Raw genomic sequence first — 19405 nt, forward strand, 5'->3', positions numbered from 1 at the left:
GTGCGGGAGGCTCCTCTACACCTGGGGAGGGAACGGCCTGGTCCCAACTCGTGGGGAATCCTGCCTGCAGAAGGATTTGTTCTGTGCTTGTGCCCATCAGTAAGATTCTGGTAGGCATGTAAGCAATTTAAGCATCTCATGATGGCTTTACAGTCAGTCCCGTAGGAGGATTCACCAGCTGAGATGACAATGAAAAAAAGAAGCCAGCACATTCTTTTGTGAAGTATGAAATGAGATCAGGGGGGAAGGGAAGGGAACACATATCCTGCTAGTCACTGGGGAATGGTTCAAACAGGCTCCTTGAGGCCTCCAAGCATTCTAAGGTCTAGCCACATAGGGGCCATGGAAATGGGTGTTTCACACCTCTCATCCCTTCCCCCAATTTCTGCTACAGCTTCTAGTGGCCTCCCATAGATGGTGCTGAGGAGTTCCCAGCAATCATACAATCCAGCATATGCTCTGAGAAACTGAACATTGTGCATGCAGCCTACAATGGGGACCTACATCGCATCAGACCTGGGCCATGCAGGAAGGAATTCCACAACCCCTAGCAGAGCACGCCCTCTTTCCCAGAAAGAATTCATTGAAACAACTTTAGAAAACCAACTGAAATGAAAGGATCTACCAGGAGATGGGTACTGTGACGTGGAGCCCAAACTTTCTCAGAGTTCAAAGGGGAAATGGTTACAAAAAGGCCACAATTCAGTCTCATTTCTATTCTAAATTCACTTGCTATGAGCCACCGAAGTCATGTTTTTAATCTCTTCCCTTTTCCCCATTACAGTGCACCTGCTTCTTCACAATAACCAAGCTTTGTTATACTAAAGATCAACCAGCTTTGCATTTGAAGATTAAAGGAAGGACGTTACCTGCGGGCAGCCCCTGATCCCACACTGCTGGTGATCAAAGAAGTTGTCTTCCGCAAACCCTTGCTGGCTTCCTCGTGGCTCCGAGGCACCGAGCTTGCCCTGGTCGACACTAGCAGCCGCTCCTGGTGGTCTTCGCTGCGGCTGCGCCTCAGCCGGTTGGTGTGCTGCTCGCTCTTTGACCGGCAGAGTTTGCTGATCAGGCTCTGGGACACCACTTCATCAAAGCGCTGCCGGTGTTTCTTGGGGATGAAGATCCTGGCAAACATGACAGAGGAGGCAAATCAGAAGAGGAACAAAGCCAGCAGCGTCCCAGTTGTGGTGGCAGGGCTCTGGGCTCAGCGTCACCTGCGGAAAAGTTCAAAGTGGCCTCCTGCAGCACTAAACCCCACTGCACCATAAATCCATCAGCCTTCCAAACAGCAACTCATGCAAGAATACCGGACCACACCCAGTGGGCACGATTATCACATCTTTGGCTAAATCACCTGCTGGATATTTTTGTAGGATTCTGTTGCAAAGTCCTCCCCACAACTCCTTACAGCTCCAGTCAATCCTGAAAAGGCTCTAATGCCACCCTCTATAGAGCGGCTGTAATTTGGGAGCAACGGCCGTGAAAACGAGAGGGATTTCTTCCAGCAGAGATGGATTTAAACGACTCTATTGCCCCCCCACCATATGCCCAGTCTCTGAATCTCCTTCAGCTACCAGTCCCTCTCTTCTGGTAATGACAAGGTTCAACTCGAATCCCAAGTTAAACACTTGCCCCATGCCAGGTAACTTCCCAAACAGCCGGGAATGAGGGAGGAAGAGTCTTGTCCCTGCAGTGTCTATTCTGTTGCCGACCAACAGGCTCTGTTTCCATGGGTTCTGGTAGTTCAACACTCCATTGATTTTTTTCCCTTCAGCATCTGGAACCGCTATGGTATTTGCTGTGTATATGAAGTATCACGGTTCTACAGCGTGTGTCGTAGCAAAAAGGATTTTTAAAGTTGATCAGCCTGATGGTAATTCATAGGAACTATGTTCTGACAGCAAAAGCAGGATGAAATCATCTGCCTTCCTCCAGGCATGCTCTATATTACTGATATTCAGGTGTATAAACACCCCCACACTAACGTCCCTGCACATTGAGGACGCCAAGCTACCACCTCCAGACATTTACTGTTTTTTTATTGGGACAATCTGCCTCGCAGAATTTGGATATCCATCTCCCCTCACCCAACTTTCCTGCAATAGTATCTTAACACACACCAACACTCCAACTCCTCTGTATTTGAGCTTATCTCTTGGCTATGGGGGTGGAAGAGAAAGATATTGTTGTCTTTCTTATTCTTGGAAGATGCTCTGATATTAGGGTGATGGGTGCCAGTATAATAAGATTAGATAGGAAGAAAGAGATTACCAAGAACTGAAAGGCAGAAAGGAGAGAGATGCTAAACAGGGAGCTTTTAAACTCATACCATGTCTATCATATTAGCAGCAGCATTTGATATATAGAAAATGCAAAGTGATTTTCTATAACAATTTCTCTCTCTCCAGCATACTGAATCCTAAGGAATCCCAAAGCACTACCCAAGCTATATACATACAGCACCATTAAAATGCAGCCACCTCTGGGCTGGAGGGAAGCAATCAGCACAACACTGCTGGGAGGAGGAGAAATTTTGGTGGCAGAAATCAGAGCAAACTGACACTTCTGAAAAGTGCCTCCAGGAACTTTAGTATCTGCACAAAAGAGACAAGGTATTGGATTTTCGGGTCTCCTATAAAAGACCCACATGCAGTAAACTGTATGGAACCCAATTGCTCTCCTTTGGCAGGACAAGGACAGAAATGGCTTAGGCCTCTAAGTCACCCCTCTAGCAGTGCCTTTCTAAGTTCTGTGGTTGGAAAGTTCAATCTCTTTACATTTGAGGATGTTTGTTTCCTTTTGGGTACCTGTGTTCACAGCACAGGGGACATTTGAATTCCTTCTGCATAGGCAGGCAGGGGGCTTCGTAGCAGTATGTTACAGAGCAGCCAAAGAAACCTTTCTTCTAAGGGTGGATTAAAAGTGTACTGAGCCAGAGTCAATACAAATGTTAGCATGTGCGCACCACTTCTCCCCCCGCCAGGGGTGAAAGTAAGTTAGAGGACAGGGGGTGTGGCCTCAACCGGAAGAGGCGTGGCCTTAACCAGAAGAGGCAGGGCCTTATATCCCCAGGCCCTTTAAATCAAGATTTAAAGGGCCAGGGCTCCAGCTGCGGTAGTGGCGACTGGGAGCCCGGGGCCCTTTAAATCACCCCCGAGCTACCAGCTGCAGAGGCGACTGGGAGCCCTGGGGCTTGGGGGCGATTTAAAGGGCTCAGGGCTCCAGCTATCGCAGCGGAGCCCTGGGCCCTTTAAATCACTGAGGAGCCCTGGAGGCTCCCGGCTGCCACCACTATCCCAGGGCTCTGGCAGAGCTTTAAAGGGCCTGGGGCTCCGCTGTGGTAGCAGCTGCCAGAGCCCAGAGCCCTTTAAATCCCCGCCTGAGCCCTGCTGCCCGAGCCCTGGGGTAGTGGTGGCTGGGCTCCATCAGAGATTTAAAGGGCCCCGGGGCTCCAGCCGCCACTACCACCCCGGGCCTTTAAACGCCCGCTGGAGCCCCACCGCCGCTACTCCAGGGCTTTGGCAGCAGGGCTCCGGTCGGGATTTAAAGGGCCGGGGCAGTAGGGGTGGCTGGAGCTCCGGGGCTCTTTAAATCCCCACCAGAGCCCCCCCACCCCTACCCCAGGGCTCGGGCAGCAGGGCTCAGGCGGGGATTTAAAGGGCTTGGGGCTCCAGCCGCCGCTACTGTCCCGGCCCTTTAAATCCCCTCCGGAGCCCCGCCGCCATTACCCTAGGGCTTTGGCAGCAGGGCTTAGGCGGGGATTTAAAGGGCCCCGGAAGGGTAGCGGGGGCTGGAGCTCCGGGGCCCTTTAAATCCCCGCCAGAGCCCTGCTGCCTGAACCCCGGGGTAGTGGTAGCCAGGCTCCATCAGGGACTTAAAAGGCCCCGAGGCTCCAGCCACCGCTACCGCCCTGGCCCTTTAAATGCCCGCCAGAGCCCCACCGTCACTACCCCAGGGCTTTGGCAGCAGGGCTCCGGTGGGGATTTAAAGGGCTGGGACAGTAGGGGTGGCTGGAGCTTCGGGGCTCTTTAAATCCCTGCCATAGCCCCCCACCCCCACCCCAGGGCTCGGGCAGCAGGGCTCAGGCAGGGATTTAAAGGGCTTGGGGCTCCAGCCACCGCTACCGCCCCAGCCCTTTAAATCCCCTCTGGAGCCCCGCCGCTGCTACCCCAGGGCTCGGGCAGCAGGGCTCAGGCCAGGATTTAAAGGGCCCCAGAGCTCCAGCCACCGCTACTGCTCCGGGGCCCTTTAAATCCCTGCCAGAGCCCTGCCGCCACTACCCTGGGGCTTGGGCAGCAGGGCTCAGGCCGGGATTTAAAGGGCCCCAGGGCAGTAGCAGTGGCTGGAGCTCCGGGACCCTTTAAATCCCCGCCAGAGCCCCGCCGCCGCTACCCCAGGGCTCGGGCAGCAGGGCTCAGGCTGGGATTTAAAGGGCCCCGGAGGGGTGGGGGGGGTAGCAGCGGCTGGAGCTCCGGGGCCCTTTAAATCCCCGCTGCAGCCCCGCCGCCGCTACCCCAGGGCTTTAAATTGCCCTCTCAGAAAGCCAGTCCTGGTACTGCGCACCGGCTCTTACCGGTACACCGTACCAGGGCGTAACGGCTTACTTTCACCTCTGCCCCCCGCCCCAACAAAGATCCGCTTCCCCTGGCCTGACCGCGGTTTGTGCCATGCTTCCTGGTTGAATCAGAGTCATGTATTCCCAGGCAGTGCTCCCCCTGTCCCTTTCCATTGGGGGATGTGACCTGAGGAGCTGAAGGAGGTGGGGGACCGTGGAATCAGCGTGCATCTCTTCCTGCTTGTGACCTTCGCTAGCAGCAATCAGCTGTGCACCATGCCACCTGCTGCTCACTGCCTCACTGCTCTGAGTAGGGGATCTGGACCCCATGGCTCTTCCCTGTATCCTGACTTGAGTTTTCCCCTTCTAGTCTTCCCTTTGTCTTTCCATAGGGAACTTTGGCTTCCTAGTCAACATCAGTCATTGGTATAGATCCAGATCTAAACTTTGCTTTGACTTTCACCTCATGCAACCTCAGCCCAGTATCTGATAAGCAGAGTACAGCATACAGTACAGAGAGCTCTACTGCTGGGGTCATTTTGGCTGAAACCAATTTCCTGAGAGAGGCTTCGGCTAAAAGATTTGTGCACAACAGAGACCAACCTTGTTCTCTTTGTTACATTAGGTTCAGTGCTAGGGTGACCAGATGTCCCGATTTTATAGGGGCAGTCCCCGATTTTTGGGTTTTTTTGTTATATAGGCTCCTATTACCCCCTACCCCCCTCCCCATTTTTCACATTTGCTGTCTGGTCACCTTATTCAGTGCCAACTGAACCCCTTGAAGACCATATCTCTGTCTGATAAATATTATACATGCTCTCCGTCTTCATTTGTCTGGCAAGCTGGAAAATACCAGGATCTACCAGCATACACAGAATTATCCACGGAAAAAAAAGATTCATTCAGGTTTTGAGTATATGAGAAAATTTCTTCTGCCTCTGCACGTCTCTTGTGTCGTCCCTTCTCTCGCAGTTTATTCAAGGTGAATCAATGATTCCCATGGAACTGATTAGCATGTTCCCACTAGGAGATCAGTAAACTCTCCAAAGTGTACAAGGAGGAGGAGCAGGCTCCCACCGTTAACAATGACTGTCTGGCTGACTCCCCCGGAGCCTTAGCTTTCCAGTATAGACTAGTTCACATAGAAGACTGGTCTCCATTCAGTTTCTGAGCTTTTTTTTTTGCCAGTAATTGGCTCTTTATTATTAATTTTGGGCCAAGTTCTTACTTCAATTACATGCAGGCAGCCACACTGGCAGTACCATGGATGGCATGCACATCAGATAGTCAGAGGCCCCATTTTCCTGGATAAAGCTTCAGGCTTCAGCATGTGGAGCAAATTTTCATTTCCACTTACTGACTGGAATAGTGACTTAATGACATCCCAATTCACCCCAGTCCCACCCATTTGGTTTGCACTAGTTAGGGGATTATTGGGAAACTGGAATCCTTTAGCGTTTCTATAGTAACCATCCTTATAACTGAATATACCTCCATAGGGTGTCTTATTGTCAGTCTATTCTTCCACAGTTGTTCTTGTTCACTACCCAATACATTCTGGCTAGAGTCAATAGTTTATTACTTTGCAGCCGTGTTGTCTTCTGGTAATCAAAATGAACTCAGTGCATAAAAAAAAATTTCTAATATCTACGGCGAGCTAGGGACCCATGGTTTACAGCTTCCAAATCACAAATTTGTGTTAAAGATCACAAATGATACACATCAAGTTTTTGCTGAATTATAAGCAGAATTATTGCGCCAAACTCAGTGCTGGTTTCACAAGACCCAGCTCCATTACGTTAGTGGAGTTGTGGCCTCTTATCCAGGTGTTGAATCTGGCTCGCTGTCTGACAGCCATCTATTAGTGAACACAAATCAAGCAGAGAAGAAGCTGATGGAATAATGACTGAACATCAAGAGAGGGACTGAATGGATAGTTCAGAGGTGGGATGTAGAATCAAGTAATCAGCCCAGGACAGTGGTGACCAAAAGTCATTACCATCTGATTGCTGTTTGGTGCCTTCTGTGAAATGAGTTTGTGGGTGTCAGGCCAGTTCTGAGGATGCAGCCATCCATTCACTTAAACTCCCATTACAAATGGCATTAGATGGTAATCTAGAGCCCTGGGACTGTTTAGGCCATGAGGACTAAATTACTCTCTAACCCATCGAGTGGTTCCTCCAGGTCAAATTTAACACACATTGGTGGTGAACACCAATTCCTGTTACACTCCTGTTGCCTGTGCAATGCCCATTCTGTGGAGAAGCAGCGAAATCCCAAGCAACAATCTGGCCCCTTCTGCCAGCATTAACATTTATTTTAAAATATTTAAAAGAAAAACAATCCCTGACTGTGCTTAGAAAATAATGAGTGTCTCTGCTGCAGCAGGAATGTTTAGCATTTGCAGCCGCACTTGTCAAAGGCATCAAGCTCCCAGGAGTGTTGTCCCCCTTTATTTAGGCAACTCATCAAAAGGGATTTGGGGAAAAAAAATGGATGAATTCAGGGTAGTGGAAGGAGGGAGGGCTTTAAATCCCACATCTACCAAGTACAATGATGGCTTTAACTCCCTCTCCAGTGAAAAGCAGAACTCAAAACTAGTGTTCCTACATTAATAATAAGTAGCAACAAACTGCTTACAAGCACCCCTGAGACTGAAATATGTTCATGTTAAATTTGGTGATTGCTTAAAAAAAAAGAATTAACACATTCTTAAAAATCAGTGTGTTTGTGAATAAGTGGCTGTGACACGATACAAGGACACTGCCTAGCCCAGACCCTCAAGGGTTACTGCAGCAGTCTAGCGGGAGCAGGGAAGGGCTGCCTAGGAGGCTGGATAGCACGACTGGAGCGCTGCTTACAGGTCTGCATGTGGGGAGTAGTGGATGTAGTTGCTGTCTTTGTTTTGCTATTGCCAGTTTCGCTCTGTTTGGATTCTCTCTAAGCTCTTATAAAGGTGGCCCTGGGAAGAAGGGACCACAACTGACTGCAGGCTGCCTGACTGCTGTGTTTTGTGGGCTGGGAAATCAGCACATCCCCCCACCCACCCCAGTGACACAGAAGAGAGGATTACATTCCTTTTTCAAAAGGTGACAACATATAGCTCACCTGGCACTAACTGCAACCCTCCTGGGGAGTAGGACAGCACCATCCCTATTTCTCAGATGAGGAAGCTGAGGTGCAGATAGCAAACGGATCTCAGAATTAGGAACAGAACTCCCAGTCCTGTCCCTAACCACTACATTGTGCTTTGTTTCCCCACAAGGGTAAACGCTGGACTCTGCATGCAAAGTAACCACCCCCCTTTTTTTTTTTGCTGTTCAAATTTGAGGGCCAGAACCTCAATTGGTGTAAACTGGCAAAGCCAGTGTGGCTATTCCAATTCACACCAGATGAGAGCTGACCCACACTCTTTAAATGAAAACCACAACAGAGGGAAACTACAGCTAGTATTGTAAACATGATCACAAGATATTCTAAGTGTTGCACTGCTAACTTATTCAGTGTTAAAGAATTAGGAGTTGTTAGCGAGAATGAAGGGTAAAAAACTGGTATAATAGTCTCTCTAAAACCATATGAAGTGTTTTTCATCTTCAGAGCACTTTACAAACCATTAAATTATAATTACTCACAGGGCGCCTTTCATTCGTAACTATATAGTCTACACAAGAATCATATCACTCACCACTGGAATGCATCTGGGGGATGTAACTGTTTAGCAATGGAAAAGGAGGACTTGTGGCACCTTAGAGACTAACCAATTTATTTAAGCATAAGCTTTCGTGAGCTATAGCTCACTTCATCGGATGCAAGCTCACGAAAGCTTATGCTCAAATAAATTGGTTAGTCTCTAAGGTGCCACAAGTCCTCCTTTTCTATTTGCGAATACAGACTAACACGGTTGCTACTCTGAAACCTGTTTAGCAATGATCGGTAACACTACACAACGGTGCAGGGCACAAAGTGAATACTGGATCCAAATGCAAAAGGAGTTCCTCAGCCTGCTGAATGTAATTAACTGAGGTGGGATTATTTGGCCACGGGGATGACTGTGCCCCAGCTAAAGCAAAATCCACTGTGTGCGCAAAATGTGCCAGGACTCCCTTTAGCTCCCACTATTTATTGGCGTTGAAGACACTGTTCTCTGCCCATCTAGAGCTTATATTTTGGAAAATGCAATGGTGTTTCTGAAGGTTATGTGATCTGAACCCTTAGTAATTCTCAAAAGGGAGCAGGTGGTATCAAATCTGTCTGCGTGCTGAACAGATCAGATGCCAGCTGATTAATCTCTAAATATGAGCCTTTTCAATATTTTGGATCAAAGCCCAAGCCCAGTGTTGCTCCCCAGATTCTTTGGTCTGGGAACACCCCCAATGGGCCGTGCAGCTGGCACAGTCATAGTCACTCTTGCACCAAAAGTGCACTTGCTTACAATATGTTATACCATGCAGCTCTCCTTTTGCATCCATGTTGCTAGGCCACTGAATTAAAGAAGCATTTGAGCACTAAATCTCCTTGTTAGCAATAATGCACTAGCTTAGCAAAACGCCAGTGACTGGATCGTAAATTACAACGAGTAACTGCCTCAAGACTCACATTTGGGGTGGCTGAGTAAAAACTCCATCTTATACCACAAACACCCTGCAACATCAAAGCAGAGTATATCTGTGAAGTTTATTGGAAAGCCCAGCAAAGGGACAGCAGCTCCCCACAGATTAGCTCTGGGCTTGATTCTGCCTGAGTCTCACAGAAGTTGTGCAATTCAGCAGGGAGCAGGCTTTTATGGTTGCCATTAGAGGGCATTGTAATGTCCTAAAAAAGTCACAAGTGGAGTGTCTTGTGCCTGCTCAGAGCCACTCCTTAAAACGGGTCCCTAGATTGGCTTGGTAATTCATTATACACAGGTTTCAGAGTAGCAGCAGTGTTAGTCTGTATCCGCAAAAAGAACAGGAGTACTTGTGGCACCTTAGAGATTAACAAATTTATTAGAACATAAGCTTTTGTGAGCTACAGCCCACTTCATCGGATGCATAGAATGGAACATATAGTAAGAAGAAATATATATACATACAGATAAGTTGGAAGTCGCCATACAAACTGTGAGAGGCTAATTAGTTAAGATGAGCTATTATCAGCAGGAGAAAAAAACTTCTGTAGTGATAATCAAGATGGCCCATTTAGACAGTTGACAAGAAGGTGTGAGGATACTTAACTTTAGGGAAATAGATTAAATGTGTAATGACCCAGCCACTCCCAGTCTCTATTTAAACCCAAGTGCTGGAAATGGCCCACCTGCTGATCACTTTAGATAAGCTATTACCAGCAGGACAGTGGGGTGGGAGGAGGTATTGTTTCATATTCTCTGTGTGTATATAAAGTCTGCTGCAGTTTCCACGGTACACATCTGATGAAGTGAGCTGTGGCTCACGAAAGCTCATGCTCAAATAAATTGGTTAGTCTCTAAGGTGCCACAAGTACTCCTTTTCTTTTTGCGAATACAGACTAACACGGCTGTTCCTCTGAAACTAGTTTGCATATTAATTCAAGCTCAGCTTGAATTAATATGCAAACTAGATACCATTTACTTGGAGTCTGTTTTTGAAGCTTTTCAATTAAAAAATTGCCACCCTTAAATCTTTTACTGAGTGGCCAGAGCGATTGAAGTGTTCTCCTACCGGTTTTTGAATGTTATGATTCCTGATGTCAGATTTGTGTCCATTTATTCTTTTGCGTAGAGACTGTCTGGTTTGGCCAATGTACATGGCAGAGGGGCATTACTGGCACATGATGGCATATATCACATTGGTAGATGTGCAGGTGAACGAGCCCCTTATGGCGTGGCTAATGTGATTAGGTCCTATGATGGTGTCACTTGAATAAATATGTGGACAGAGTTGGCATCGGGCTTTGTTGCAAGGATAGGTTCCTGGGTTAGTGTTTTTGTTGTGTGCTGGAGTTGGTGGAGAGTATTTGCTTCAGGTTGGGGGGCTGTCTGTCAGTGAGGACTGGTCTGTCTCCCAAGATCTGTGAGAGTGAGGGATCATTTTTCAGGATAGGTTGTAAATCTTTGATGATGTGCTGGAGAGGTTTTAGTTGGGGGCTGAAGGTGACAGCTAGTGGTGTTCTGTTACGAAAGCTTATACTCTAATAAATTTGTTAGTCTCTAAGTGCCACAAGTACTCCTGTTCTCATTACACACAAGGTCTGCATTGACTGGAAATAAAACATTCACTTCTTTAGCCTCACTTCATGTCCTGAGCCTCTGGCTATACAGGGCTTTAGTAAAACTGAAGCAGAGACAGTCCCCAAAGAATCCCATGATGCCCGATGCATAATGGGACAGGGGCACAGCAGGAGAGTTCCGTCATCTCTGTGGGGACCTCCAGCCCAGATGAATGTGCTCTCTAAATCTTTGTTCTTTATCTTATTACAGAGCGCGAGAGAGCACTTCCATATATCAAAGGTCCTCCCAGGGACCTGTGACAGGACAGCACCATAACTTGCTCTTGCACCAGATGCTGAGACAGCTTCCATGGCTTTTGGGCCCTGACTCCCCAGAGGCTTATACCTTGTGCTGCCCTTAGCCCTGTGCAGCTGCTATAAAAATGCTACCAAATGAGAATTCCCTGCTCACTCACCACTGGATACACCCATTTTGCACAGAAGTAATTTGTGACGCAAGATGCCAGGCTGGGGAGAATCAGGCTCTATTGTAAATAAAGACACCCCTCTGTGCTGCACACGTAGAAATGACAAATGCAAATCTGCTTAGGCAAGTGGTGGTGACACAAAGGACCTGCCTCAGAGACTCTGCATTATATTGGGAAGGAGGAGCCCAGAGTGCATGGCACAAAAGTCTCAAGGTACTAAACTGACGTCTGCCCCACCGAACTAGGAGCCACAGGCCTTTCACCATTGCTAATCAGTGTGATTCTATGGGAATGCAGAGGATGGTACCTTGGAAGGCCCCTGCCAACACCTGGGAGCACTGGAAAAACATTCAAATCACCCAGTGTATATGTGCAATGTTTCTGTCCCTGCCAACTCTCAGATCAGGACCAACGCAAATTAAAGCAACAATGAAAACTGAGTTGAGTCCAGGTTTCTATGCTGAATGATCCCACTAGCCAGGCATCAGAGCACTCAACACAACTCCATCCCCTTTAACCAAATCTAAGGTGGCATTCAGCACCCTCTCCTCCCACTAACCCAATCCTGGGGAGGCATGCAGTCCCCCTTTTCCCCATCCATTGAACCTTGATTTGGGCATTCAGCACATAAATATGTCTGTTTAAATCTTTTTGTCCTCTGTAAAATCCTCAGGCTGCTTCCTGCTTCACTAAACTTCTCCCAAAAAGCAACATCACAGATGCCAGTGGTCTCTTTGTAACCCAGAGTATTTTCATTGTTGCAGAATGATGCACTTCTGGGATGCTAGTGGGGAATCAAGAGGTATCAAGAGCATTTCACGGAGGAAGAAAATATTTTATAAATGATTAATTATAAGGTATTTCCATGCTCTGTATCCCTGCAGGCTGGCTAAAGGAACATTCTTCACAGAAATGTTTAACTCATTGTTAGAAATGTTTAACTCATTCCGTGCATTTCACCTTAAGCAGGCATAAATCTGAAAGGACAGCTCAACAATTTAGCTTTCATCTGCACTGAGTCATCACTTCAAACTTCCACAACTAGTCATCATGCTTATTAGTTATCGCCTCTTTCTTGGGTATGCTCTAGCTGGCTATGCATTGTGTGCTGCAGAATGCAGTCATTCCGGTAGCAAAATAAATTGATGCGACAGCTTATGTCTCCCATTAAGGTTCTGCTCTGAGGTCTGAAATGGGATGGTGGAACAACGTCAGTGAGGACTAGCAAATGGTTTAACTGCAGAGATGTCCCCAGATTGCATCAACTTACTGCAGTACTTTGGTGATACAGAAACATTGCTCCAAGCCCTGCACTGCATTATCTTTATATGACATAAAATACCATTCCATTCTGCTCATAGGAATCTCAAGCCCTGGTGCTGGTATCGTCCCTATCCATCTCCTGAACAGCTCTTCACATTTACTTTTGAGTTGAAAACCCTTGCCCTGGTTCTGGTTTCATTGACAAAAAAAGTAATTCCAAAATGACACTCCCTGACCCCAGATTGGCAGCCTCTAGGGCTCCTTTCCTCAGGCCTAAAATCTGTTACACTTCCTTCCACTCTGGTGGGAACCAGAGCCTAACCCCCTCTTCCCGAGGGCTACTACCACCTCCCATACATTCAGGGTGAAGTCTAAAGAGCTACACCTGACCCCATGTGTCAACAGTATTTAGCCAGCAGCTTTAGACAAGGCTCCAGCAGCTGCTAACAGGGTGGCTCACTGATACAGGCTCTCCAAATGTTCTGCATTTTCTTAACACAAACCGGGCAGATGACCTAGTGATAGGGGAGCCCAGGGTTCAGGACCCGAGCGCCCTAGGCTGACTGTATACTCTGCTCTGGAAACTGCTGACTGATTATACAAAGATGAAGGTAATAGCTTCCATGTTTGTATTTAGAGTCCAAAATATATAAGGGCTTGAAACTAACCCTCCCTTCACTCACACCCCCCGCCCCCAAAGCTGGAGTACAGCTGTGTAAATCTAGCATGAAAGGCCAGTCCGATGATGTGCAGCTGCTCTGTGGCAACCACCACAATATGTGCAGGTCAATGGGATGAAAAAAAAAGAGTCAGCAGGGGGCATCCAGGCACCCGAGTTTGCTCACTCTTCAATCTATCCTGGGTTTCTGTAAGGTGCCCATCACCGTGGTAACTATGCTGTGTACCACAATTAAGCACAGCACTGAGCATGCCCTAAGTGGCAATATTCTCCCTTTGTTCCCTGTGCAAGCCTGGGAGTAGTTTTGGCTTTTCGCTTTCCTTCTTGCCTTCCGCTGCCTCCCCAGCTATCTCCCTGATTGTTGGTTGGGCCAGGGAAGCTGCTGTTACTGGAAGAAGGCTTTACGTTGCACCTAGATATGAACATGGTCAGGGTTAGACGCATCTCATCTTCTTCAGTAAGGTATCTCCCAGAGCTGGGGTCCTGCCACTGTGCCTGAGCGTAGAGCGTAGCTCTTTGGCCTTGTGGGATATACATCGTCAGAACACGTGGTAATTAACACGTTTTAACCAGACTGACATTACATGAGTTTTCCCTTGGTGTGAACAAGGACAGCCAGGTTTAAAACTGGTTAGGTAAGTGTGTGATAAACACTTTTAAACATCATACTGGTCCATACGAAGGATAAAATTGCGTTTCATATTGTGCGATTTAAAAAATGTTAGTTAACATGTTCTAACTCAGTTACATTTCTCAGGATAGACAAGGCTTTAGAGGGTTGTGTCCGCCCAGACTCCTCTTACAAAGCTCACTCTGCTATAGATGTGTACTGTGTACCTGTGGGATGCATGTTCCCAGCTTCAGAGCCAAACACACATGTAACAAGGAGGTGTTATTTTAAAAGTAATTGTCGTTTTTATCTAATCTGGATCTTTATAAACCCCTGTCACCATAGTACCTAAGGACCACTTGTTTCTCCTTGTTTAATTAATATGAGCAAAGGATTTGCAGTGAATGTATCACACTCACTCTTTTAAAAACTCACAAAACAGGCTGTAGTGATTTCTCTCTCTTAATATAGGAAAATTCCATTGCTCCAATTGTATTTCAGGGACAAGACATTTCCTTCCTTCCCACTATTCCCTTACCCAGTGCAGCACCTTGAAAAAGACACTTTTTTTTTTTTGGAGGTTTCCAGAAACAGGTGTGCACTAATGATGTATGAACCAGAACCAGTCTGCTGTGATTTCTGTGTCAGGTATGGTTTCTGAACTGCAGACTTTCAGTGCAGTTTAGACTCCACAGTCCTGACCTCCAGTATGGTTCAGATGAAAGACTGGGAACAAGTACTGACCACAGTTAGCAAACAGAGAAGCCTGAAGCTTGTTCAGAGCTCCAAGTCAATTAGTGCTGACTCTATAGCGAAGAACGGCGCCTCCACTGGAGATAAGGATTCAATCAGAGAGGTTAGGGATGGAAAAAACCCTATGAGATTATCCAGTCCAGCTTCCTAACAGTGCAAGATGGTGCTTGTCAGTATTTTCATTCCTAGAGTTCCGACCAGTCTAGTTCTAAGAATCCAAAACAATGGAGCTTTCCATCCTTTCCCTTGGGGAAACTGCTCCACAGCCCGATACATCTCACCGTTGGGATGTTTCCCCCTGATATTCAGCCTAATTTTTCCCTTTCCTAGTTTCATCCCGTTATGCCTATATTATGTGTCATTCTAAATAATTCCTCCTCATCTTCAGCAATTACACGCCCCAGATTTCTGTTGTGTACTTGGCTTAACCAAACCAGATGCATTCAGCTCTTTGAATCTTTCTCCAATCCCTCCAGCCCCCTGAATTTTTTATTATTGTTTTTTCTTTTAACTCCCTCCAATTTCTCCGTATCTCTCTGATAATGCACAACAATATTCCCATTACAATCAGCCCAGAGCTATATCAAGAGGGACTCTCACCTCTCTGCTTCACAACATGATACACAAGAGCATATGTTTAAAGAATATAGTTTAATAAAACGGCAACAACAGAAGGCACTAGTAAAATCAGCCTCACGCTGTTTGTGGGGGTGGGACCCATTAGTCTGCTCTGCCAAAGATTATGAGACATCCTCATTAAATCTAACATCATGCATTATAAATGGAGAGAGAGAGATCAGTAAGACATACCGAAAATGTCGAGAGAAATTCCGGTCCTTTCCCATTGGTAAGCGTGTGATAGGAACAAAAGGAAGATTCTTCAGATCCTCAGGCAGATGACAGTCAGACTAGGATCACACCCAGGACACAGTCAGATCCAAACAAATGCAAACCACACACCAGCCAGTGCACCTGCTGTTACTTTACACCTCCCTCAGTGCTGAGGGATATGTATCCAGATGGACCATTTGCCCATGAACTGTACCTGGGATAAGCCTCTCCTGTCTCCCCTTTCACGCTTTCCTCTTGTCTAGCTTCTTGCACTCTCTGTCCCAGAGTTGGGGGTTTACCACATAATAAGGTCTTCCTTGTTCATCAATTCTGCTTTTAAGGTCTGTTTTGCTTTTTATTTTGCCCAGTGGCTCAAGAGACGTTTTTGACCGTCCCCTGCCTCCCCACACCCAGGCAAGGAAGCCTCCTGCCTTCTCTAAAACTGCAGACACTGTCTCTGTAGTTCCAGCTGGAAACTATCTTGTAGCATTACTGCAAAGAAAGGAGGGCACCAATCTTTCTTGAACTCCAGAGGGATGCCTCTGATAGTGCTAATTAGTTGACTTCTAAAGTGTTTCTGTTTAAATTACATGCCATTATAATGGGTGAAAAGCCTTAAAGGAAAACAGCAACCAGAGACTCTGGATTGCTTAGCTGTTTTCAGACCTATCCTTCGGTGAGCTTTTACTCCTGTGGCTCAGTTCAGAGCCCTCTTTTGCCTGGAAGGCTATGGTTTCAAATCTGTTCCAGCAGACGGCTTTATTCCCAACCCTGATTCTTCAGGAGCTGGTGCTGCACTGATGTAGGGTCTATCACCAATTTATACTCCTTCCAGCTTATTTTCTTCTCTGCCTCTCAGTCACGATAACATTTCCTCCCCTTACGCTCCTGCTTCAAAATAGCACTGAAGGATCACACCAACTCTATTTCAGAATGAGAAATGGTGCCAAAGAAGCAACTGCCTTTCTTTTGGTGTCTCAAGCACACAGCAGGAGCCTATCTATGTTTCTGTCCATTCACCCTCGTGCCTCAGTACAATTTCATCACTGTTACATTTTGAAAAAAGCCCACTTGAGACCAATGTGATTCAGAGCCGAGTGCAATGCTCAGTCTCGTTCCTTACACCATTACCCAAGAGTATGCAGCAACACCAACACCAGCAGGAAGGACGGCTTCAGCATTCTCCCCTTCCCTCCTCTTCCCAGCCTTTCTACCTGCTTGCGCTCTTTGGCCATATCCCAGGAGCAGCCACAACCTCATGCCCTGGCAGGAAGGAGGTGCTCTACTCTTGCAGGATTGAGTCCTTTATCTCCTCCTCTCACTCTCAGCTTCATGCCCTCTCTCTACCATGCTGTCCCCAAAACTGGAACAGTCTTCACATCTTCCCCTGCCAGGTATCCTCTCTCTCCTCAAACCCAATTACTCCAAGAATCTTCCCATTGTTCTTCTCATGATTAATAGTCCCCACACCCTTCCATATCTGACTGCTGGTCACTGTCCTACGTTTGTCTCATCTAATTTAGGAGAAATCCTGTTTGCCTTGCTCATGGCAGTATTCTCATTTGTGTCAAAAGCAGGCCCAACCTGGCTTATACTAAATCAATGGGTTGATTCTCCATGACCTTTCACCTTGTGTTGTCATTGGCACATGAGCAAAAACAATGCACAGTGCATTTTTACTGTCATTTTGCACAAGGGTAGATGACAACCCAGGATGTTAGGCAGTGGAGGCCCCTTGAGATGATTCAGCTCAGAAAAGGGAGGTGATTTAGCTTTTATACTGCACACTCTTCAGTACCTTAATCCAGAGTTGTAAAGTGCCATGTAAATTTATGCTGCAGTGTACATTATTTATTCAGTAAAGAGAACATAATTTTAGAAAGTCCAACTGCAGCCCCAAGATATAAAAGCTGTATTATGCAAAGCAGCCCTCCAAGTCATTTCTGCCATGTTGGGAAGTCCAATCTTTAGAGCTATATAAAAAAAATCCCTGATTTTAATAATGTTGTCTTTCTACACAGCAAAGTATCTCGTTTATTATAAAGAGGGCGCAGAGCTGCCAATCTAAGAAATTATCTTCAGGTAGCTATCAAGGGAATAAAAAATGAAAAATGTTTGATTTATCACCACAACAACTTGACCCTGAGCCTGTCAGTTGTGCAGAGAAACACACCTCAGAATGGATTAAAGCACTGAACTGTATTTGGATTACATCTGAGTTGTACTATATAAATTCCTCCAATAGGGCTACCAGCCTGGAAAAAACACTTCAGCCTTAAACATACACTGCCAGGTAAAAAAAATAAATTACTTATTCTTATTGTGCAAACATCCTTTCCTGTTACAAATACAGCAAGAGCCTAGGTTATTAAACTGAATTAATTTTCTAAAATCCAATTTACTTTTCACAACTTATGCCAGTTTTTTAATTTGTCAGTCACTCATATTCACTTTTGGATTCTAGCCAATTTCACTTTCAGGTTCTTATGCAGTAGCCCAGTGCTGCAATGTGTAAGCTGCAAATGTTTCAGGGCACAATTAATGGTTTAAAAAACGAAAACCTGTTTCCACTGGGATTAAAAAAGAAATTCTTTCTAAAATTCGTATTAGTCTGTAAAGCTTTTTTACTAAACCTACATTTGGGGCCACATTTTACCTTCAGTACTCACTTAAAGTTGTTCATTCTCAACTCACAAATAGCCCAATTAATGCGCAAATCCGTATATTAGGGTTGTCCCACTTGACTTTTCACAGAACCGTGTCTCTTCCTGACATAAGCATTCTGCCGCCAAGCACTTGATGTAGCTAAATATATTTTCTGTGCCACTGCATGACATTGTCAAGGTTTGACTTAGTATTATGATGTGGTGGTGTCTACCACTTCTCCAAAATGCAGATTCTGCATATGATATCACACCATCCCCCTAAAAGCAGAGGCTGTATCACAAGGTACCCTAGAGGTTTAAAGAGGTTAATGGGAACTGTTATTTGCAACTGAACACTATTAAAGAGAATTAAAACAAAGTTCCACCGCTACCACGCCTCCACTGCAGCACTTCAGTGGATACTCTCATGATAAATACCCCAAGCCTTAAAGTAGTTGGGGCAGGGGATGTTCTTTGTAAGTATGCTCAGAGAGATAGTGAAAACATGTAAAGATCCTGCATATCCCGGAGAATAGAAGAGATGGAAAACCTGCAATACATGTGCATGTGTTTACAGTCCGTGTCTTGGAATCAGGTCATCAACAACAACAACCCAGGAACATAAAAGCTTCTACAAAACAAGCTTTAGCAAGAAGGATTTGCAAATGGAAATTACTACTTCAGCTTCTGCAGCAAGCGCAGAACTGTAATTTTCACACAATGCATTTTTATGTGCACTAGACTATTATCCCCTGTAGTTTAAAGCTCAATTATTCGTTTAGTCACAGATGTTTTGCAGACGTGGCCATAATTATCATTAAAGAGAAATGAAGGCACTTTTCCACCTGAGAACAGATGCTGACTTGGGCATTATGTGATAACTGTTTGTAAAGCAAGAGGAGCTAAGCAAATCAAAACAGAGAACAATGGGTCAAATTCTGACGTTCTGAACCAGACCTTCCCATCTTTACTCATACAAACCTTTGTCCAAAGTCGTCAGTTGGAGCTTTGACTGCATAAAGACTGAACGCAAACTGGATAAGGATTTCAGGAGAACCAGAATATCCTTAGATTTGTAAGGTCTGAAGGGACTGTTAAAATCATCTAGTCTAATCTCCAGTCCTGCATAACAGCCCATAGAATTTCACACTGTAATTCCTGTATAAAGTCCATAACTTCTGGTTGAGTTAAAACCTTGAGCGTTTTTTTGAGAAAGAGGTATCTAGTCCTGAGTTAGAGACTCCAAGCAATGGAGAACCCACCACATCCATTAGTAAATTGTTCCAATGGCTAATTACCATCAGTGTTAAAAAACTGCACTTTATTCCAGTCTCAATTTGTCTAGTTTCAACTTCCAATCACTGGAGCTCCTTATGCCTTTGTCTGCTAAGTTAAAGAGCCCTCTGCTATCAGAAATCT

At 45.9% G+C, this 19405-nt stretch overlaps 1 protein-coding gene across 9 annotated transcripts in view; it reads right to left on the minus strand.

Moving 5' to 3' along the window:
• Positions 1–19405, minus strand: part of GRID2IP (Grid2 interacting protein) — a 109057-nt gene that overhangs the window by 37441 nt on the left and 52211 nt on the right. For all 9 annotated transcript variants that reach the window (XM_048867698.2, XM_048867695.2, XM_048867696.2 and 6 more), the window contains one exon: positions 870–1124. In XM_048867698.2, coding sequence (XP_048723655.1) covers positions 870–1124 — 255 coding nt within the window. The remainder of the gene's footprint in view (positions 1–869; positions 1125–19405) is intronic.

The sequence above is a fragment of the Caretta caretta genome, chromosome 10 (assembly GCF_965140235.1).
Source record: "Caretta caretta isolate rCarCar2 chromosome 10, rCarCar1.hap1, whole genome shotgun sequence".
Taxonomy (NCBI): domain Eukaryota; kingdom Metazoa; phylum Chordata; order Testudines; family Cheloniidae; genus Caretta; species Caretta caretta.